Source organism: Leptodactylus fuscus, chromosome 6 (genome assembly GCF_031893055.1).
Source record: "Leptodactylus fuscus isolate aLepFus1 chromosome 6, aLepFus1.hap2, whole genome shotgun sequence".
NCBI lineage: Eukaryota > Metazoa > Chordata > Amphibia > Anura > Leptodactylidae > Leptodactylus > Leptodactylus fuscus.
In genome coordinates this window covers 82,838,268-82,863,044 of record NC_134270.1, presented here as the reverse complement: position 1 = coordinate 82,863,044, position 24,777 = coordinate 82,838,268, and the positions used below count along the sequence as shown (strand labels likewise).

At 41.2% G+C, this 24,777-nt stretch overlaps 1 protein-coding gene across 1 annotated transcript in view; it reads left to right on the top strand.

Annotated features, from left to right (window-relative positions):
• Positions 1-24,777, top strand: part of GRIN2D (glutamate ionotropic receptor NMDA type subunit 2D) — a 721,729-nt gene that overhangs the window by 387,090 nt on the left and 309,862 nt on the right. The window contains exons 7-8 of the mRNA XM_075276758.1: positions 10,292-10,740; positions 20,891-21,483. Of these exons, the coding sequence (XP_075132859.1) occupies positions 10,315-10,740; positions 20,891-21,483 (1,019 nt within the window). The 5' untranslated portion in view covers positions 10,292-10,314. The remainder of the gene's footprint in view (positions 1-10,291; positions 10,741-20,890; positions 21,484-24,777) is intronic.

Sequence of the window (24,777 nt, the reverse complement as noted above, 5' to 3'; positions counted from 1 at the left end):
CTAGAATGGAGGAAGTACTGTAAAACTAATGAACAAAGTTCTGATTCCATGTTTCTTCTACTGCAAAAAATGCTCTTGATTTTTGTATAAGTCCGCAAGAAGAAAACATAATGACAATTGTAATTATTCTATATGGAGCTATTTCCATGTATTCATACTTTTACTGCACTGACAAGAAATTTCTGGGCGACAATCACATTTAATTACAAAATAATGTACACCGAGTAAGTAGTTGTTTTGGCATAACAGAACTAGAAAATGCCTCTACACTTATTCAAATGATGTGATGTTAAGTATTTATAGAACATCTTGGCGTTGGAACTTCTCCCAGAATCTCCTGGGAACAATCCAGAATCCCTTAAGGGCCGTAGTTACATCCTAGTGGGGTCATTTATCAAAGAAAAAAAAGTCACATTTGAAAGTAATGATGATTTTTGCTTTAGTATACTTTATTGAACTCACTTTCAACTAAGTGAAAGTTTTAAATAAGCAGACATTGTGTAGTAAAAAAAAAAATGTGTGTGCTATCTCCATTCTCACTGTATATTGTAAAATGGAAACATCACCTTTAACATTTCCATACACAAAGTTTTCAAAAAGTTATCACTCTGTTCTAAAACTGAGCTGTAGTAGTGTCTATTATTCCAAGCTCTTTATATTGATGGTCTATCCTTATGAAAGGTCATTAATAGAGATGAGCGAACACCGTTCGATCGAATAGGTATTCGATCGAATATCAGGCCGTTCGAGGTATTCGTTCCCAATCGAATACCACACGGCATACGCAGTAAAAATTCGTATTCCCCTCCCACCTTCCCTGGCACGTTTTTTGCACCAATAACCGTGCAGGGGAGGTGGGACAGGAACTACAACAATGGAGGCATTGAAAAAAAATTGAAAAAACCCATTGGCTGCCGAAAACATGTGACCTTTCATTTACAAGAATGGCCGCCGCCATATTCGCCTTTTTTGTGGTCAGAGATAGGGAGAGAAACATATCTGCTGAGGGCTAGAGAGGCATTAGCTTGAGATAGGCAGGGAAAAACCGAAGAACAACAACAGCTCTTCTCAGAGCTATACACTGCAGGGCAGGAGTCCAGCTTTCCACGGACGGTGGAAAACAGGGATACAGAACAGTTACTTGTTGCTATATATGTGCACACCAGCTTTTGTTAGGGGTGTCCCCCCCACAAATTTGCAGGAATACAGAGCAGTTACCTCCTGCTATATTCGTGCAAAACAGCTTTTATTAGGGGTGTCCCCCCACAAAATAGCAGGAATCTACAGCAGTTACTTCTTGCTATATATGTGCAAACCAGCTTTTCTTTGGGGTGTCCACCCCCCCCCCCCAAATTTGCAGGAATACAAAGCAGTTACCTCCTGTTATATACTTGCAAACCAGCTTTTATTAGGAATGTCCCCCACAAAATAGCAGGAATCCACAGCAGTTACTTCTTGCTATATACGTGAAAAACAGCTTTTATTAGGGGTGTCCCCCCAAAAAAAATAGCGGGGGGGGGACACCCCTAGGTGGGAGAGACAGAAATTCAGTCATGTTATGTATGCTCAATCCAAATATCCAGGGTGTGCACGCCAAAAACCAAGGTAGGAGACACCGAAATTTAGTCAGGCTATGTACACTCAAACCAGTTTTTCATGGTGTGTACCCCCAAAACCTAGGTGGGAGAGATAGAAATTCAGTCAGGCCAGTTTTTCACGGTGTGTAACCCCAAAACCTACCTGGGAAACACAGAAATTCAGTCAGGCTATGTACGCTGAATCCAATTTTTAAGGGTCTACCCCCCAAAGCTAAGTGGGAGACATAGCAATTCAATCAGGCTGTATCAGCTCAATCCAATTTTAAGGGTCTACCCCCCGAAGCTAAGTGGGAGACAGCCATTCATTCAGTCAGGCCATGTATAGTGAATCCAATTTTTAAGGGTCTGCCCCCAAATGCTAAGTGTGATACACAGCAATTCAGTCACGCTATATCAGCTCAATCCAATTTTTTGTTCAATCCAGTATTATTTGCTCTCCATGATGTGAACTATGCCTTTGTCTCTTGAAAAGCAACCCAACATGAAGTCAGCCATATGTGCCAGTGTGTTACTTGGCATGACTTCTCTGCCCCCCCAACTGTAAGGGTCACTCTCCATTTCCTCCATTTTCCACTCCCCTTCACACCAAGCATGCTGAAGCAATGGGATGCACTGAACTTCACCCTCAAACCTCGTGTGGGACAGTGACATGAAATGCCACTTCATCCCCCTCATCTTCCTCCACCAGTCAACGGTGCAAAGGTGACAGAAGTGTGATTTGAATGTTTTCAGCCTAGCTGAGGCTACTTCGCACTTACGAAAATGGCTGCACTTTGAACAGCATATCAGGCACAATGGAGTAGGTTTCAAAGAACTTTTGCACCAACAATTTGAAAACGTGGGCCTTGTGTGGACCGTGTGAAAAGCTCCAGATCTGCTACCAGGTTCCAGCCATTATCACATATGCAAACATGCCTGGGCCCAGGTGCCGCGGGGAAAACCATATTGCCATATCATCCTGGATGGCATCCCTCACCTCAGAGGCAGTGTGCTGTCTGTCTCCCAAGCTGATGAGCTTCATCATGGCCTGCTGACATCTCCCCACGCCAGTGGTACAGTGTTTCTAGCTCGTAGTTGGGGTTGAGGTTGCAGCGCAGGAGTAGGCTTTCAGAGAAAGTCTACTATGAATCTTGGGCTGGGAGAGGAGATAGGCCACCTCAGTTTGCATCACAGGCCCAGACTCCACTACATTCACCTGGCCTGCCATTAAAGATAAGCAGCATCCCTGACCACAAGTGCTTGTCGAGGTGTCAGGGGTCAAGTGGACCTTGCAGCAAAGCGCGGAACTCTGGGCCCGACTGATGTTATGGGACATGTGCAGGCGCAAGGCGGGGACAGCACACCAAGAGAAGTAGTAACGGCTAGGCCCAGCATAGGGAGGTGTCCCAGCTGGCATCTGGTGACAGAAGGCCTGGGTATCCAGAAGCATAAATGCTAACATCTCCAGGGCCAGCAGTTTTTAGATGAGGCCATTAAAGGCTTGGGCATGTGGGTGGCTTGAGCTGTACTTCTGCCTGCAATGAAACACCTGGGAGATGGGAGTGGCTGGGAAGAGGTGCATGATGGTGCATGCCAAAAGGGCAGATTAGGGTGAACTCCCCAATGTGTCAGAGACAGATGTGTAGGTGTCCAGGCTGGTGTAAACAGTGGAAGAGGCAGTGTTGGCAACGCCGGGCGACGATTGTCCTGCGTTTGCTCTCTCCCACTGAGCCCAGGGCTTGCCTGCCAAATGACAGCGCACGCAAAAGGTGGTAAGGTTGCTCTTTTCAGAGCCCCTACTCAGTTTAGACTTGCAAAGTGTGCAAACCACACTAAATTTGTCATGTAACTGGTGACACTAGGCACCTCAGTGGCGGTAGTTTGGCCAGGGGGTGCCGTTAGCTTCCTGTGTGACAATGAAATCGTATGCCACTTCGTCATCCTCCTCCTCCTTCATCAATATACGCTTTGAAGCAGACAGGAGTGTGCACTGACTATCCTGCTGGAATGGTTCTGCTCCTATGCCTAACTACTCAGTGTACAATGCGTTATCCCGGATGGTGATGAGGGATTCTTGTATCACACACAGGAGCAGGATTGTTAAAATCAGTAATGCATTGTCAAAGCTGACCCTCTTGGTGGACTCCTCAAAGACACAGAGAGATCTCGCATAAGTCTTGCAACATGGGCGAGTTTTGCATGAGTGGCTAGTGGATATCAAATCTTTCGCTTTGCTACCTCTGAACATGCCTCTGCCTCTAGCCACCTTTTTCCTGCTTAGCTCGCCTCCACATCTACACTTCTTTCCCCGCTATACATCACCCCTGTCCATGCCTCTGCCTGTAGCCACCTTTTTTGCTGCTTAGCCTGCCTCCATATTTACATATCATTTGTGCGATTTTTCTTCTCGTGTACCAGAACAAAGGATGAGATTTTTAACTTACACCGGGGGTTATGGATTGCAAAAATCCATTATTGTTTGCTCTTCATGATGTGAACTATGCCTTTGTTTCTTGAAAAGCAACCTAAGGGAGGGTTCACACGGTGTAACGTGCCACGTGATGTGGCACGTCTACGCCACAGGAACCATTGCAGGTCGTACATGCTCCCATTGATTTCAATGGGAGCGGGGATCGTATGCGCTGCGCTAGTTTGCGGCCGTGATTACACTGTGTGAACCCTCCCTAACATGAAGTCAGCCATGTGTGCCAGTGTGTTAATTGGCATGACTTATAATGAGCTTCTAACCAGCACAGTTGGGGGAATCAGGGTGGATTGAGCCTCTAACCAGAAGAGTTTGGGGGCATTAGTGTGTATTGAACCTAGTAGGAGCAGTATTGTGCAACGCTGATGGTGGAGGAGTATGAGGAGGAGGAAGAATTGTAGAGGATGAGCACACACATCAAACTTCATGTCAGGGTGCTTGACACTGCTGGAAATGAAAATGATGGATCTATCCAGTGGCTGTTCATTTTGATCAGCGTTAGCCGGTCAGCACTGACAGCTGACAGCTGGCTGTGCTTATCCGTGATGATGCCACCGGCTGCACTGAAGACATTTTCCGATAGCACGCTGGCGTCAAGGCAAGAAAGGACCTCCAATGCGTAGAGCGCAAGTTCCAGCCACAAATCCAACTTGGAGACCCACTAAATGTAAGGCGCAGAGGGATCGGAGAGGACAGGGCTGGGGTCCGCCAGGTATTCCCGCAACATGTGCCTGTACTTGTCCCTCCTGGTGACAATAGGCCCCTCAGTGGCAGTAGTTTGGCCAGGGGGTGCCATTAACGTGTCCCAGACCTTGGAGAGTGTGCCCCTGGTGGGTGTGGAGCGGATGGCAGTTGTTAGCCTGTTGGAGGAATTAGTCTGGCAACATGGGCGAGTTTTGCAGGTCCACAACCACAAAATTGCCAGGTGATGGCGGATGCTCCAGTGTTTGGGCATCAGGATACACAAAGTCGTCTGGTAGCTCCTGCAATTCGGGAAGTGGTTCAACAGAGGGAGAGACAGTAAAAGGACCCGAAAAGAGATCCTGGGAGGGGGCAAGGGTGAGATGACTCTGTTGGGAAGATTGGGCATGTTGGGAGTAAGGAGGGGCAGACTCTTGGGTATGAACATGACTACAGGTAGTGGCTGACCAGCTGCTGGAAAAGCAGCTGGAAGCATTATCCGCTAGCCATTGTAACACCTGTTCCTGGTGCTCGGGCCTGGTCTGCATTGTACCCTGCACCATACTTAATGCAGCTGTCATATCAGCAATTGTGATGAGCACATGCTAATCTTTCTTGTCCAGTGGAAAGAATGGGATAGGTTTTCACATAAGTCTGCCACTCATGGAAACTCATGGTGCAGAAACTGAGGGAGCTGACTTTGATGAACCCTTGGGTTTTGTAGATGGAACTCTATCAAGGGTCTCTGCTGCTCACACACCCTGCTCAACATACAGTATCTAGGGTTTCAGCGTGTGGTGACCTCGCACAACAGCTGGTGCTTTAGGCAGATGTAGGCGTTGCTGGAGTGTATTGAGGCTAGCAATAGGTACTGTAGACTTGCCAAAGTGGGAGTACAAGTGCCATACTTTAACCAGTAGCTTGTGTAAATTGGGGTAAGTTATTAGAAACCATTGCACCAATAATTTGAAAATGTTGGCCATGTGTGGACCGTGTTTGAATCTGGCAAGCTCCAGATCTTCTACCAGGTTCCGGCCATTATCACATACGCCAACCTGCACCTGGGTCCAGTTGCAGCAGGGCAAAAAACATTGCCATCTCATCCAGGATGGCATCCCTGACCTCGGATGCACTGTGCTGTCTGTCCCTCAAGCTGATGAGGGGGGTAGTGTTTCAGCACTCCCGCCAGGAATATCGGGCGGGGAGACACAGTTTGCAGACCGCCACAGTTTGCGACCCGGTCCCAGCCTCAACTACATTCGGTCAGTGTGCCGCGATTGAGATGCAGCATCCCTGGCCTCATGCACTTGTCCACGCATCAGTGGTCAAGTGGAACTTTATACAAATTAGCGCAGAATTTAGGGCCCACCTGATGTTACGGGACACGTTCTGGTGCAAGGCTCAACTCACCCTAAGGGCCAAAAACACTGCTGGTGAGTTTTGTTCAGTTCCAAAGTATTTGGAACTCTGTATTTAGATTTGGCTCAGTCACAGTTCTAGAACATGCCTTTGAAGGCAAGGTTTCTTTTAGTGGCTCCATCTCAGCAGGATGATGAAGGTGAAGCTTGGTTAAATCTGGTGTTGGAAGGGAAAGTGGTTTCTGATCTACATGTAAAGTACTGGAGTATGTTGTTTGGACTATTAACACCTGATCAGAACCCTGTAGAGGTAATGTAGAGTCCAATATTAGAGGATCATTACCGGTAGTAGTAGTTGCAGCCAATTCATCACCTTTGCGGTCCTCTAAATAAAAGTTACAACCAGGACTTGATGCCAAAATGTTATCAATGTCCCAATCAAAATCAAGGTCAATGTCTGGGTCCTCAGTCCAATCCACTGCATCAATCCAACACAATGAGAGTGATGGTTCTGGAACCACCGTTTTAGGGGCTAAGAATTTTAAAGGAGCTAACACTCTGCTGGTGCAAGGCTCAACTCATCCAAAGGGGGAAAAAAACTCTGCTGGTGCATATATGAACTAAGTTAAAGGGCCTAAAACTCTGCTGGTAAGAGGCTGTAGTCATCTAAAGGACCTCAATCTCTGCTGGTAGCTCAGCTTAAGGGCCTCTAACTTAATTTGGAAGGGCTCACATTAAGGGCCAGAAAAGTTAATTTTGGAAGGTCTTACCACATCACACACACACATATCCACAATGACAGTTAAGGGTGGGGGCTTTTAGATTTCCCATTGCCTATTCCATCTGTGGTTGTCATGGGCAATGTGATTTAAAGGGGTGCTTGTTATTGTTTCTTTAGCTTAAATTTGGGTCTCTGTCCATCCATTTGGGGAAGAAAGAAGGTTTCCAGGTAGGTGGGAAAACACTTTGATAGAGATTTTTTTGAATGTGGAAAGTGTGTAGTTGATAGGCTGTGATGGTGGGGTAAAACTGTGACTTGGGCTTGTTAGATTCCAGAGGTGTTGGCATCATTTGCTGAGGTGTCATAGTGGATTTGGTGACCCTCCTGAGTTGAATGGTGGGTTCCCCTGGAATGAAGCATTTTTCCCCATAGATTATAATAGGGTTCAATATTCTATCGAATAGTCGAATATTGAGCAGCTATGCGAAACGAATAACGAATATCGAATATTTTACTGTTCGCTCATCTCTAGTATTTATGTTGCATGAAAAAAATGCTTGTTCCTGGACTTGTCTGGTGGTTAATGGGTTAAACAGGTTTGCCATTACAGCAGGTTCACTGCATCCTATATTTTTACATTCTCCATGGCAATTCTTTGTAATACAATATTTTTTATTGCAAAGGTTATGTGTAGTATATATTTAACAATTCCATGATGCTACATCTTCATGGAGATTGACTCTTCAAAATGAAGCAAATTTGTAAGATATGATTGAAATATATTATACAATGCAACCAACCAAGCTTTTAAACCAAAGCAGATTATTATAGTCCACCTAGAGCTGGGCATATGTGGGGTTAATAAGATCAAAGGCTTTTTATTCCTTCCAGTATATCATAATGTTTTTGCTGGCATTGCAAACAATTCGCTAAAAGCTTTTTTTTGTTGTTGTTTTTGTTGTTTTCAATAGATATGATGCACAGTTTGGAAGTGATTTGTTTGTAATGATTTACTAGAAGACAAAAGAATCATGAGCTATATTAGATGTGCTTGTTTCACAGCAGGAGAAAAAAAAAAATTCTTTCCATAAAATGCGCTGTAACGCTCTGCGGATCACTACCCAATAATTATAAATGTCTGTACATTCAGCAATTCCTGTCTGTTCTACAAATCCATCTGGCCTTATCTTAAAGACATTAATGGAAGAGAAACATGACTTGAAGTTCATGTTCATGCAAATAGCTGTCTTAAAAGAAATGCTTGTGGAAGATGGTTAGCAGAATTTTGAGAGCTAGGAAAGATGACTAAGTAGATGAGTCAAGAAATAAGATGTGTTTCTCAGGGGATGTTAAAAGGTCACCCTTATGGCAGAGTCAATATTCAAGCTTAAGAAATTCTCCACTATAGGTTATAGACAATAGGCAAATTCTATTGCAGAAACTGCACAGGGAATAAGTCTCAGACGTCCAATCAATCTGTGCCTATGATAGGCACGTATTTATATCCTCCTGGAATCAGCAGGGTTAGAACTGTTTTCTTGTGTTTTTCCTTGTTACTAAAATTCCCAAGCATTTAGCAATAACAAGAGAAATGGAGAACTATAAAAAGAATGCATCATTAGATAAAAATACTGCCGCTAAATATGCCACTCCCCTATGGTGACCTAATTGTACCACTTATGTGATCCCTGACTGCTACGTTAGTTCTTGCATCTAAAAGTTTTCCTCATTTTATAAAGTAACTTTGATGATGCAATGTATGAAATGATATAGCTTACTATAAAATTTCAATCTCCAATTTATTAATATTAAACTGAGTATATGTGGTGGCACTAACATCACATAAATGACTTATAGATGTGATCCAGACATGGTGACTGTCGGCTGTAATATCTCAGCTCTCAGGTTGTGAAATCTTCAGTTTAAAAATGACAGAATCTAATCTACTTATCTTAGGTTAAATAGTGGTGACGTTAGAATGACTTTGTGAATGTTATGTGCAATCACCTATATGTTTTCTATACTGTATACACAAAATAGGATTATACAATAAGTTTGTGAAAGAGTGTATATAAGAAAGAGATGTACTTGATAATACAAACAATAACATTTATTTTCTAAAACTGGACAATCCCTTTAAATTACTAAAATGTTTGTAAGGGGATCAAATTACAAATGTTAGTTACAAAGTTTTTATATGAAAATTAACATGAATACTTTGGTCAATCTAAAGGAATCCCTACTGGGCCCTATGGAAAATATAGATGGGACCTCACTCTCAAAATCACATTGCATTAGCCTAGCAGAGTTTGACAAAACAATATATTACATTCCTCCATTTACACTATGTAATATTAAGGTTATCTCCTGTAAGGTCAATGTGTAACCTGTGACTTCCCCACTTTCCATCAGCCAGTCATATGGGGATTAGCAGATTGCCATGCTAAATTTCATATAAAAAGAACTTGTCTAGAAGGGACAGTCTATCTAACCTTTAATGACCTCTAATAACCTTTTATTCCTTTGTAACCTTTTTTTTCTATGTATTTCAGTGAATATGAAATATATAAAAACAAAAAACTTGAGGGTTAGTACCTTTTTTAATGGCTAACTAATAATGATGACAGATTACAAGCTTTCAAGGTTTTAGGCTTCTTCCTCAGGTATACTTATATACTATTCCTGAAGAAGAGGCCTAGAGCCTCGAAAGCTTGTAATCTGTCATCATTATTGGTTAGTAGAGATGAGTGAGTAGTGCTCGATCGAGTAGGTGTTCAATTGAATACTACGGTATTCGAAACACTCGTACTCGATCGAGTACTACTAACTGTTCGAAGTTAACATTCGATGCATAACCAGCATTGATTGGCAGAATGCTATACAGTCGGCCAATCAACGCTGGTTCTTCTCTTACCTTTAGAAGTCTTCTCCCTGCGCAGCTTCCCCGCGGCGTCTTCCGGCTCTGAATTCACTCTGCTTAGGCATCGGGTCGGGCAAAGCCGACTGCGCATGTCTGCTTGTAGTGCGGGCATGCGCAGTCGGCTCTGCCCAGGCCCGATGCCTAGCATAGTGAATTCAAGGCTGGAAGAGGACGCGGGGACACTGCGCAGGGAGAAGAATCCAGCCCGGCCCTCACTCATGGACTTGATAAGTAGAATTTGATCGAATGTTGCGCACCCCTGAAACAAGCATTTCCCCCATAGACTATAATGGGGTTCGAAACCCGTTCGAACAGTCGAACAGTGTGCGGTTGTTCGAATCGGATTTCGAACCCCGAACATTTTAGTGTTCGCTCATCTCTATTAGTTAGCCATTAAAAAAGGTATCAACTCTCAAGTTTTTTTTATTTTTTTAAACTTCTGTTAATTCAAATACCTGTAGAATAACAATGTTATTTATAAATATCTCAAATTCATGAATAATTTGTTTAATTCTTTCTAATACTCATTCTTCTTTGTTTCATATCTAGAGTGGCAACCAAAACCGTTCGAGATGTGTTTTCCACCAGCTGTGAACACTGCCTTTGTGCCCGCTGCTGCTAGGATGCTATTTTTGTTGGCCCTGGCATGCGCCAGTCCTTTTCTAGAATTCCGTGAAGATACTCCAAGATCCCTTAATGTGGCCATAATATTTAGTGGTACCTCTTACCCACCAGAGAGTGCCCGGTTTTCACACACAGCTTTCCGCAACTTTTCTATGGAAGTGAATCCCGTTTCTGTAATACTTAATGATACAAATCCTCGCAGCCTTATTCTGCAAATATGTGATGTTCTCTCCAGCCTAAGAATTCATGGGGTTGTTTTTGAAGATGACACAAGGACAGAGTCTGTTGCCCAGATCCTTGACTTCATATCTGCACAAACATCTATGCCCATAATTGGCATTAATGGAGGATCTGCAATTGTGCTGACACCCAAGGTATGTACAAGCACTCTTTTCTTAAGGAAGATGTGAGAACTGTAGTGGTTACAATCAATAAACATGTAATCTTTCTCTTGTACCCATGAGTTACAGAAACCATATATTTAGCTATTTCAATATTGGGAGGGGATGGAAGAATGTACTTCAGAAATACTCTGTGAAATAGCACTACAGCATTTGTCAGAATTCATGATTGGGAATAGGGACATTATCATCCTGCCCACGTAGTAGTTAGAATTCCTAGAGAATCTTCTCCACCAGTTTGTTGAAAGATGTATGAGGCCAAAGCACATCTATTGTATCTACATAAGAAATCCTCTCCCTTGTCTTGAATAGTAATATGACAGGCTTTCCATCATGTCCAGTAAGTGACCTTGGTTGTTCTATCAAAGTGATTTGCTGGGGATGATTTACAGGAAAGAAACAATTCATGTTAATCTTATTCCAACTACTTGTAACATTATAAAGTCTAAAGCAATAGGAGGGAGGGTAAGAATCTGTCTACTACACTGCAAATAGTATTAAACGTGCGGTTTTGTATGTAAATGTCGCAGTGTATTAATCATGAATATGTTTAATTCTCTGTTTTACACTGAATTGTTGTAATCTCACTATAATAATAATTATTATTATTTTTCCCTCTGCCAAAAATAATGTTCTTCATATATTCTTGATTATTTGGCATAATGATAAAAAAACATTAAGAGTTGTATTTAAATAGCTTGTAACGAGTAAAAAAGTAGAGCAGAGACACAGCAGCCAGTCCCCCACCCCACAAGCTTGTCCCATAGGCTGGGAATCTGGTACATGGCCAGAGTACAGGTAAAGCTGAGAGAATCTTCTCCACCCATGAATCCTTACATGTAAATACAGATTTTAAAGTCCTTTTTCTTTGTGGTTCATTCTTCTATGAATCTGCCAGAATATTTAAGGACAAGGATATAGTGATGAACTTGTCATTGTCCTGCATAATAGGTTGGTGGCAGTTTGAGAGGCAAAATATCAAATTCTAATAACACTTGATTGTATTCTCTAAAATATAGGGAAAAATAGTGAGGTACTGTCAAAAAGACAAAAGTGTTGGAGGTCAACTCATTTGTTAGTACTGGGGCTCACCATCAGAGGCTCGGGAACTGCATTTTTTAATTTTTACTTGCATATTCAATTGCTCTTGATGATCTTAATAGAACAGATAGATGAAACGTGTTGAGCTTATATGGGGAGGGGATATAGTTCACATTCTCAGTACACCTTATAGTTGTGGGTGTGGGCGACTCTGCACTCCAGTACACTCAGTCAATAGGGTGTGTGCTTGTACGTATGTAGTCGAGTCATCTAGCTGATCGTCACTGCTAACACTAGAGTATTTTTTTACTATTACTACCCCTACTGGAGTTGTATTGTGGAGGCTCTGGTCGCTTTACACCACTGACACCACTCAACACCACATTTCTTATGTGATATTATGACTCCCCATAGACATACTTGGATTGTTTTTTTTGTTTTTTTTTGAGGAGTATATTAACCCCTTAGCGACCCATGACGTAACTGTACGTCATGGGTCGCATGGGGATGTATGGAGCGAGCTCACATGCTGAGCTCGCTCCATACAGGGCAGATGCCGGCTGTATCATACAGCCAGGACCTGCCACTAACAGCAGCGGTCGGTGCCCGAGCCGATCGCTGCTGTTAACCCTTTACACACTGCGGTCAAACGTGACCGCAGTGTGTAAATGGCGCCAGCGGCACGGGCGCCGCCATGTTTCACCAATCGACGCCCTCCTGAACGTCACATGAGGGCGGTGATCGGTTGCTATGACAGCCGAAAGCCTATTGAAGGCTTCCAGGCTTGTCTCTGCACTAGATCTATTAGACGATTCACTCATATTCACTCATATTCACTGTAGTATTGTAGTGAATAGTATGAGCGATCAGACCCCCTAGGTTTCAAGGTACCTAAGGGGTCTGATCATAAATGTATAACAAGAAAAAAAAAGTTTTTAAAAGTATTGAAAAAATTTAAAAAATATAAAAGTTCAAATCACCCCCCTTTCCCTAGATCAGCTATAAAAGTAATTGAAGAACATTAAACATAAACATATTAGGTATCCCCGCACTCCAAAATGCCCGAACTATTAGAATATTAAAACATTTATCCCATACTGCGAACAACGTAGCGGCAAAAAAAATAAAAATAGCCAAATAGCGTTTTTTTCAACACTTTGCCTCCTATAAAAAATTGAATAAAAAGTGATCAAACCATCAGATCTTTCCCCAAATGGTATCAATAGAAACGTCATCTTGTCCCGCATAAAAAGACACCACAACCAGCTCCATACATGGAAATATGAAAAAGTTACAGGTGTTAGAACATGATGACACAATTTTTTTTTCTATTTTGCAAAGTTTATCATTTTTTTTTAAGTATCAAAACATTTCAAATACTATATCAATTTGGTATCACCGCGTTCGTACTGACACGTAGAACACAGGTAACATGTCATTTGTACCAAACAGTGAACGCTGTAAAAATTAAACCCATAAGAAAATGGCGCAAATGCATTTTTTCTCCAATTGCACCTCATTCTGAATTTTTTTCCAGCTTCCCAGTACATTGCACAGCATATTGAATGGTGCCATTACAAAGTACAATTTGTCCTGCAAACAATAAGCCATCATGTGACTCTGTGAACTGAAAAATGAAAAAGTTATGGCTCTTGAAATGTGAGGGAAAAACGAAAATGCGAAACCAAAAAATGGCCTGGTCCTTAAGGGGTTAATAGGGGTTCATCAATATCATGACCTGACCTTGAGCACATTAGCTCTATACCCTCTTCTATGATTATCCACTAACATTGGACCACTTGGGATATTTTATTGAGAGTGGCCCCCTCATATTGGAGAGAACTGCTCCCTTATGGTCTCATATTGAGTGTTTTATTGGGGTTGGTTGGGTGATATCTAACAACACATTAAGCTGATGATGTCGGTATTGTCAGTAGTTGTTATTTATATTCATTAAAAGTTATGTTTTATTGTGTAGTTCTCTGGGAACAGTACTGTGACTTTAAATATAACAAGGGGGTTCCCCTTTACCGTCTGTGATAAGTTGTAGGTATGATACTTTTTTTTTGGCTAACCAGAAAAATATCCCATCACTATCCCATCTAGACTCCCTAGACTTGCACTGAAATTGAATAATTTTATCACTGTTTAAAATTGCCTGAGAAAAAGATATGACTTGGAAGAGACCTATACCTTTAGGCCCTCCATATTAGCTATATGGTCAACCTCTATAATAGGGGCTGACCTGCCATATCTACAATAGCCACTATGATAAGTATGAGATATGTGAGCACTGCAGCAGCTGCATGCAATGTAAACAGTAAAGACGCTCCTTTAAACAGCTAGTTGGCCAATCACTCAGAGTCAGACCCCCACCAATCTAAAATTGACTTCTTTAGTAATGTCATTAAGGACCTCTCAGAATTCTCTTATTAATTACAGCAGTCTTAATGCAGCTGCCTGCACTTCTCCTGCCTTCAAAAATACTAGATTATACCAAATACTCCAAAGAGGGCCCTTAATGCAGTAGCAGCAATATCACAAAGCTTACAATGTAATAACATTACAGTAAAACTTACACAACATGAAATAATTATTTTTCTTCGTAATTACTTGTGATTGACAATGTAAAGCCATATTCACTGGTGAAAAGAAAATCTTAAGACAAAAAATCTTTATTTTCCTCTCTTTTATTAAAAACCAGAAACTACATAGTATGAGAGTATGGCTTGGGATTAGCTGTACTCAAAGTTGGACTGGATTCATGTTTCACATGAATTTTAATTTCATTTGTAGGTAGAAACATAATGTGATGTATATTTTTTCACATGACCTGAGCCAATATAAGTACTAGAAGAATGTTGGGGGTTATCAATTAAACTTAATGACTTGACCTGATCAAAAATTAATTAAGTAACAATAATTCATCAATATTTTTGTAATTATTTATTTAAAAATAGGAAATTTGATGGAAATTTGGAAAAATTAACAATTTTCAAAATGGGAAATGCTCTGCAAAATACATTTATAAATATTTTCGACCATATCTCTGCTTTATATTGACATCATCTTTTAACCTCTTCCCGACATCCGCCGTAATAGTATGGCGCATGTCGGGTCTATAACTATGGCGACCGCCTGGGAGCCGGGCGGCAGCCATAGCCACCGGGTGTCTACTGCTTTAAGCAGTAGACAACCGGCTCTAATGCCTCCGATCGGTCCCCGGACCCATCACAGGCATTAACCCCCCCGGCGCCACGTTCAAAGGCGCCGGAGGTGCCATTTTGCCGATGATCGCAGGCTCCCCGGCCAGTCTGCAATCTCTTTCTTTTGCAGGCTGGTCTATGCAGCCTGCAAAAGAAAGGATGATTTTTTGCAATGGTAGAACTAAAAAGTACACAATGGTAGAACTAAAAAGTACACCCGGCCCCGCAAAAAAAGATGCCCTATGCATCCCAGTACACTGACGTAAAAAAAAGTTACAGCTGTCGGAATATGGCGACTTTTAGAAAAAAAAAATTTTTAACACAGTTTTGGATTTTTTTTAAGGGGTCAAAATGTAAATAAAACCATATAAATTTGGTATCCCTGGAACTGTACCGAAACACAGAATACAGGGGACATGTCATTTTGGCTGCACAGTGAACGCCGTAAAACCAAAGCCCGTAAGAAAGTTGCAGAGATGCATTTTTTCTTCAAATCCACCCCATTCAGAATTTTTTTCCTGCTTCCCAGTACTTTATATAGAATAATTAATGGTGGAATCATGAAGAAAAACACAATAAGATGTGCTACTCAGCGATGCAGTTAAAACCTAATCTGCAGTTAAAGTCTATTGATACTTTTACAATCAAATTTTACAACTTAATGAATAGTCTTAATTAGCATGTTGCATCTACAAGAGACATGTGTCTTGATGGTTACATGCTACAAAGAGGCCTTGTTCATACTCTCCTACACATGCTCTTTACTATTCGATAACCTATCAAATGCATGTCTTAGGATGTAGGATAAAGATGGAAGGGAGTATGAGTACTTTAGAGTTACTTTCTTTGTGTAACCAATACCATGGTGACAGATTGGTCTGCAAAGGACTGTAAAAGTGAGAGTTTTTTTCAAGACTCTTTTCTTATTTCACTTTACAGAAATCATATAAAATTTGTGGCAAAAATACATTCACCCATTAAATCTTTTACAAGTAGAATAGATTCTATTCTTTAAAGCAGTTTAGCAGATTTATATTTCAATATGATATCCTCCAATAGTCTCTTGAGTGTTCAATAATACTACAATTCATATAGTGTCTGCTATTTGCCACATTATTTCAGTACAATACAGTAAATAGACTGTACTTTTGAGTACAGAAATATATATGAATAGCTAATATGTGTAGATTTTTGCTTCTACATTTCTAAATGTCAGTGTCCTGTCTGAATGGTTTGGGGGGGTCTACAATTCATTTATAATAGCATTGAAATATAATACCATTTAACTACATGTCTCTTAAATATAATGTACCATGTGCCCAGTTAGCGAATTTTGGCATCATAAAGGGATAATCCTTTTTTGCACAGACACAAAGTCAGACATGCAGGACTTTGTACCCGTGCAAAAAAAGTGGTTTCATGGCGGAGATGCTTCATAAGGACACCGGTGGTTTGCTTTAAAAACCCATTGAAAGTAATGGGTATTTTAAACAGACCATATAGAAACCATCCCCAAAATGTTTTTCCTGCAATTTCGATGGAATCATTCCCGGTGAACAGCAGTGCACGTGTGAAGCCCCCTTATCAGTGTCTGGCATTCCTATTCACTTAGACATAGCAACATCATTTGACACAGTTGAGCATAACATCCTATTACATGACTGAGGAAGTGAGCAGAACTGAGATTTCTTTAAAAATTGAGGAGGCAGATGATTTGAGTGTCAGATGTTGGAACATGGTAGCTGTACCATCTACTTGTGGCACTCCACGCCATACTAAAAAAAAAAACAAAAAAAAAACAAAACAGATTAAATAGTGCATGGATATATCTTGTGTGTGAAACCCAGATCCCTGACAATCGTCATCACCACTCCTCTCAAAATATGGAGTTCTACAGGGCTTGGTGCTATTCACAAAGGTATTTGCAGATACATGCTTCCATTAGGCAACATAATTCAGAGCATGGCCTGACATATTACTGCTATACACTGGTCCATGCCTTCATAACTTCACATCTGGACAACTGTAAAGTACTCCTTCTTGACAAAGAAATACATCATCTTCAGCTAGTCAAAAATGCTGCTGTGAGGTTAATAGCCAAACAACCCCGACATGCTCCAATAGCCCTTATCCTCTGTTCACAGCACTGGCTGCCTGGAAAATGGAGAATGACTTAAAGTTTGATGACCTTCAAATTCATAAACAACTTAGGCACTGAGTACTTAAAAGAACTTCTAAAGCCCCATAATCCTTGCTGACCTCTCAGATCAGAATATACAAATAAACTGCCTATCCCTAGTATTCACCTTAAACAATCTGGAGCTAGAGCCTTCTTCTATGTAACACCAACTCTCTGGAACACTACCCGGACCGATCAGACAGATCTCATCCTTGAACAATTTTAAATCAAGACAAATGGTGTGGCATTTGAGGTCAAATAACACCATTGCTATGCATAAGATACTACAAAGTACTGTATAGTTAATCACGGGACTGCACTTGGAGTCTATTGCAGAAAAGGGCATCACAAATGTTTGTTGGTTTTGTTGTTTTTCACCACAGCTACTTGAATGGGTTTGACCTGCAATACCAAAAACAGCCCATGAACAGAATTTTTGTTGTTGTTGTTGTTATTTTTTGCTCTTATACTGGACAATCCCTTCAAGATAAGAATGTAATGTAAGTGCCCTGTGAGAAACACTATGAGGCAGGAAAAAATAATGAGGTTACTGAATCCCTAACACTGAATGCACAAGTTATATAAATATTAGTAGGTTAGCCATGCAACCTTGCAGCGTTGGAATCCTGGGTTCGAATCCTACCAGGAACAACACCTGCAAGGAGTTTGTGTGTTCTCCGTGTGTTTGCGTGGATTTCCTTCCATACCACAAAGACATACTGATAGGAAAAATTAAAAAAAAATACATTTTGAGCCCTATATGGGGCTCACAATCTACATAAACAAACAAAACACTGACATTTGAATAAACACATTGACGTGAATGGGCACATATGGCATCTGCAAAAGAAAAAAAAATCAGCTTCCATACTTACGTGAATAAGGCCTAACAGGAAAAGCTGCTTTCCAATTTTCCTCATCTGTACATTTACATTAAATCAGTGTTACAATGAACTTTAATAGTACACCAACCTTTTACTGTACAGTCCTTTAGAGAACAGAATCTGCATTTGAGTAATGGGTGCATGGTCTCTCAATGACCATAACCTTTAAATGGATTTAATCCTCCATTATTTCCATTACTTTAAGTGGCTCATGAAAAATCCTATGTAATAGCAGTATCAGTCTCCTTGGAAGATGTTGTCCTTGACAGCTGTAACAGAAGGTTCTTTGAAGGTCCGACAACTGTTCAGAAAAATTCATGGTCCTTGTGTGTACTTACTGGTAACTTTGTTTTCCTGCTTCACAATTCTCAAACAACTCCCTGGTAGTAAAGCATCTATATACAAAAGTCACATTTATGATGTCTGCCTTTTATCTCCATTTTATCTCCTTTTATATAACATGTTACATACACCTTCCCCTTGCATTTATTTCCCCATATTCACTTTCTCATTATTCCATGCTCTCATTAACATAATTTGCTTTCCTCTGATGTCTGTATTATTCCAGTAACATTTTCCTGTCTGTAAAATTACTTCTCTATTTCACAACTTCAATCAGTCATTGTCTTTCATTTTCATATCAGTTATTTCATTCCTCTGTCTGTCTCCTATTCACATTTTAGTCCGTACAGCACATTCTGCTCCTGTCTTGCTTTACCCTCCCTCCATTGCTTTTTTCCTGTGCTGTCTGGTAGACAATTTTCCTCCATTAATATTTCACAAATGGTCTTGGGGCAAATGGTTCTCTTCTGACAGTTTATATACACACTTTGTACACTCACTTCATTCATCCTGCTGCCAGCGTGAGTTATCTGCAAGGCTAATATAGTTATTAACATTCAATCAAACCACCAGGGAAGGTCCTCATGAATATTTGTGTCAAAGGTAGCCAGTCAGGGTCTCCAATACTCATTGTAAATAAAAGAAAGTGAGGAAGCATTTTTTCTTTAAGAAAAGTCTGCAGTGTCCAGGCCAGGCACATCCCCATTGGCAGTGTAAGATTTTGGATGAGAAATATTAGTGTATGAATATTTAAAAGCTAGACATTGCCATGCAAGTAAAGATCACTGAATCTAATTTCATGGGTTGCTGGTTCTATAAGAACTCCTGGAACTGTTAATTCTGGGATCGCTTTTTATGCTTGGCATTACATTTTACTTGCCTATCAGCTGCCAAAGCAATCACACCAAAGGACTATTGCATAAGACACCAACAAACACAATTGTATTTCATCTTCAGGAGTACTTCACAAATATTGATTTTTTTTTTTATTATTGTTGAAAGCAACCAGATGAGAGATGGCATGGGGATACATATTTGGGGTATCAAAATTGAATGAGTAGCATAGGTGAAAATAACAATCATTGTAATATATCTGATTAAGATATAAGAAATAGAGATGAGCGAGTAGTACTTGATCGAGTAGGTATTCAATCGAATATTACGATATTTGAAATACTCGTACCCGATCGAGTACCACTCGCTATTCGAATGTAAAAGTTTGATGCAGAACTAGCATTGATTGGTCGAATGCTATACAGTCGGCCAGATGGCAGCTTCCCCGCGGCGTCTTCCGGCTCTTCATTCACTCTGCCAGACATTGGGCCTGGGCAGAGCTGACTGCGCATGTCCACTTGTAGTGCGGGCATGCGCTGTCGGCTCTGCCCAGGCTCGATGCCTGGCAGAGTGAATTCAGAGCCGGAAGACGCTGCGGGGACGCTACAAGGAGAAGACTGCTCGGAGGATCCAGCCCGACTCTCACTCATGGACTTGGCAAGTATAATTTGATCGAACGTTGCCTACCCCTGAAACGAGCATTTTCCCCCCATAGACTATAATAGGGTTCGATATTCGATTCGAGTAGTCGAATATTGAGGGGCTACTCGAAACGAATATGGAACTTCGAACATTTTACTGTTCGCTCATCTCTAATACTGATACTTAAGTTTGGTGGTCCTTGTGCTATACAGTTTATGGGTTGTATTTTGTATATTTTTCATTATTATTTGCCTTAGTTTTGATTCTGAACCTAGCCCTCCTCTGGGGGAGTGACCAGTTGTCAACAGCCTATAATTTTTACACTTGAAAACGCATTGTGTGCTGTTTGCTACTTTGGATACTTTTATCTGGATGTCAATGAAACAAATTTCCCTAACTGGTTGAAGAGTGCTGTGATTTATTTCTAGCCTAAAGTGAGTCACCTCCCTAACCACTGATGACTTTATTGGGAAAACTAGAAGTGTTCTTGGAAACTGCTTTGCTCCACTCACTTTGATGGCGGATGAGGCACAGAGTATTTGTCCCATCTTTGGTACAAGAGGGGGCCTTTCATTCCAGAACACAGGAAAACTGCAGTAGAATAATAGAAATAAAGTGTATTGCTTACTGTGTATTGAGGAGCGGGATATTTCTTTCTACATTCTACATGATTTAGCTGCAGTGATTACTTTGATGGATATTTCATGACTTCTTATATCTTATTTCATCTTGATATTTCTAATATTACCAACACATTTTACTATTTCAATATTTCTACTTAGTGTTTTTATGCAAGTTATTATTGTTCATACGTTTCATTGCCTGCTTTTTGTATTAACATGTTTAGCTATGGTTCCTGCATCATTTTTAGAACAGTTTTACAGCCCTTTTTAAACAATACATTTTTTCACTATGAATATGATATAATATAGAAGTATCTGCTGTAATGTACATGTTATTACAGGTTTTTTTTATTATACATTTTTGTTTTTCAGGAAAAAGGTTCCACCTTCCTACAGTTAGGGGCTTCTACAGAACAGCAACTACAAGTCATCTTTGAGGTCTTAGAGGAATATGATTGGACAGCTTTTGCAGTTATCACCACATTATTTCCTGGCTATGAAGACTTTGTGGATTACATTGAGTTGCTAACTGATAGTAGTTTTATTGGGTGGGAAAATCGAGGTGTTTTAACACTCAATCTTACTGATGACCCCAGTGGGGCAAAACTTAAAAGACAGTTAAGAGAGATAACTGTACAGGTACGTCTGCTCTATTGTTCCAAGGATGAAGCTGATGGAGTCTTCAAGGCTGCAAGAGAAGCTGGGTTAACAGGACCTGGGTATATTTGGTTTATGGTGGGAACCAACTTAGGCGGCACAGATTACATGCCTGAGCACTTGCCTGTTGGACTGTTTACAGTTTTGTCTGCTGGATGGAAAGATGACCTCCACCGTAGAGTTCAAAATGGAGTTGCTATAATTGCTAAAGGAGCTGAAGCTTTGTACAAAGATTATGGTTTTATTCCAGAATTTAACAATGACTGTAGAGCACCAAACCTTACTCATGGAAGTGAAAATCTGCACAGGTAATGTTTTCAATTGATCCTAATATTCTGCTTTGACCTGTCATTTCAAATGTCATAGTTGATAAAATGTTACCAGATTCTTATTTTACAGTCATTTTTAATTTAGATTATTAGTACATAGTGAATTGAAAAAAAAACACATATGCCCACCAAGTTCAAACAAGAAATGAAAGAAAAAAGTATTTTATATACATTTTCATAAGTTTCAATGCTATTAAAGGGAAAGTCCCACCAGTGCTGAGATCCCTTCTTTCTCTGGATCAGTGGGGTTTCTACACGTGAGGCCTAAACTCATCATAAAGAAATGTGTTGGTATACCCATGTGATATGCCTTTACTTTTTGATTTGGGAATATCCCTTTTAGTGTCTGCTGTATGGCATTATAGGCCTTTCACTGATCTCTCATTCATTTTTGCAAAAGTAAACAAATATGGTACAAGATAGAAGTCCGTTATGTTGCTTACATTAGTGTCAATGGGAACGAACACAGTTAATGTCCATTGCTGTCTTCCGTCATTAATAGCGGTAGGGTGAATCAAGCTTATATCAGTCTCATTAACTGTCCTGAAAAACCACTTTAGGAAAGGGTTTGAGATCCTTCCTGAGAAGTGCAAGAAGCAGTTCAGTCAGGCTTAGTTCACACTGGGGGACGGAAGGGTGGATTTTTGGCACTGAGAGTGACGCGGGGAGCTATGGGCCAAAATCCGCCTGCCACAACTTTTGCAGCATCCGACAGCCGCGGCTTTTCCCTCGGGAGTAGGCTCAAATGAATGGGCCGACACCGGAGGTTGCTGCCGCAAGGCGGACGCCGCGGCTCAACTAGCCACGGAATCTGCCTGGAGAAAGGGCAGCTTGCTTCTTTTTTACGCTAGTGGCAACATTCTGCTAGCGGAAAAAAGAACGCTAGTGGTCTCCATATACCACCATTGTGAGGGGGCGGATTATGACAAGGATAATCCACCCCCTTAGTGCCCGTGTGAACTAGCCCTTAAGTTTCTCTAAGTTTGTGATAAAAAATGAAAATATTTTTTTACATGAAGCAAGATATTCATAGTAGCTGCACGTAAAGTTTTTTTAAAAATATTTTCCTGTTTCTATTCAGCGGAAATACAGTTAGTTTTAATCCTTGGCATTGCTCTTTACAAGATTAAGGGTGTCAAAATTAAATAAAGGTTTGCCCGGTTGACTGGAGTCAAATGAATAGGAATTCTGCCAGAGCATTGGTAAAATGGCAATTACTCAATTCTATTTTCCAAAATATAAGAAAGTGTGCCAAGAACATGTTGCAAATAACAAATGTAAAAAGCAGCCTTGCAGTGAAATAATAGACAGTTGTTGGTTTTGAAAGAAAACCATATTTTGATTTCCAATGATCTTTTCTCTCCTCCAGTAGCCCAGAGAAACGTGTTTGTCTCTAGAGACCATAGACTTTTAATAAAATTCTGTGTACACTGAATCAAGCTTAAAAGCCTAACATGAAATGTCAAAACTGTCATTGAGAGTTAAAGGGCAGCTCAGGGAGTAAAGGTATACATAGCTAACATTAGTATTTAATACATTACAACCTGAATAATAACAAACCATTATATATAAGTCACTTGCCTTACCAGGCCTGAATATTCAAAAGGTTTATCTTGCCAAAAAAATTATAGTCTACCAGTAAGCTATGCCATTAATAGCTGCCTGTTATAAATAGAGATGAGCGAACACTAAAATGTTCGAGGTTCGAAATTCGAATCGAACAGCCGCTCACTGTTCGTGTGTTCGAACGGGTTTCGAACCCCATTATAGTCTATGGGGAACATATACTCGTTAAGGGGGAAACCCAAATCCGTGTCTGGAGGGTCACCAAGTCCACTATGACACCCCAGGAAATGATGCCAACACCTCTGGAATGACACTGGGACAGCAGGGGAAGCATGTCTGGGGGCATCTAACACACCAAAGACCCTCTATTACCCCAACATCACAGCCTAACAACTACACACTTTACACACTCAATACCACCTCTCTGACAGTAGGAAAACACCTTGAAACATGTGTATTTGGCACTTGCAGTGAGGAGAGCTTGTCACCAGCAGTGAATTTGGCCCTTGTAGTAAGTTGAGGTTGGCACCAACATTTGTTGGATTGAGCCTCTAACCAGCAGAGTTTGGGCAAATTCATGGTGGAGGGAGCCTCTAAAAACCCCAGTTTGGACCAATTCATGCTGGAGGGAGCCTCTAAAAACCCCAGTTTGGACCAATTCATGGTGGAGGGAGCCTCTAAAAACCCCAGTTTGGACCAATTCATGGTGGAGGGAGCCTCTAAACAGCCCAGTTTGGACCAATTCATGGTGGAGGGAGCCTCTAAAAACCCCAGTTTGGACCAATTCATGGTGGAGGGAGCCTCTAAAAACCCCAGTTTGGACCAATTCATGGTGAAGGGAGCCTCTAAAAACCCCAGTTTGGACCAATTCATGGTGGAGGGAGCCTCTAAAAACCCCAGTTTGGACCAATTCATGATGGAGGGAGCCTCTAAACAGCCCAGTTTGGGCAAATTCATGGTGGAGGGAGCCTCTAAAAACCCCCAGTTTGGACCAATTCATGGTGGAGGGAGCCTCTAAAAACCCCAGTTTGGACCAATTCATGGTGGAGGGAGCCTCTAAAAACCCCAGTTTGGACCAATTCATGATGGAGGGAGCCTCTAAACAGCCCAGTTTGGGCAAATTCATGGTGGAGGGAGCCTCTAAACAGCCCAGTTTGGACCAATTCATGGTGGAGGGAGCCTCTAAAAACCCCAGTTTGGACCAATTCATGGTGGAGGGAGCCTCTAAAAAACCCAGTTTGGACCAATTCATGGTGGAGGGAGCCTCTAAAAACCCCAGTTTGGACCAATTCATGGTGGAGGGAGCCTCTAAACAGCCCAGTTTGGACCAATTCATGGTGGAGGGAGCCTCTAAAAACCCCAGTTTGGACCAATTCATGGTGGAGGGAGCCTCTAAAAACCCCAGTTTGGACCAATTCATGGTGGAGGGAGCCTCTAAAAACCCCAGTTTGGACCAATTCATGATGGAGGGTGCCTCTAAACAGCCCAGTTTGGGCAAATTCATGGTGGAGGGAGCCTCTAAACAGCCCAGTTTGGACCAATTCATGGTGGAGGGAGCCTCTAAAAACCCCAGTTTGGACCAATTCATGATGGAGGGAGCCTCTAAACAGCCCAGTTTGGGCAAATTCATGGTGGAGGGAGCCTCTAACCAGCCCAGTTTGGACCAATTCATGGTGGAGGGAACCTCTAAAAACCCCAGTTTGGACC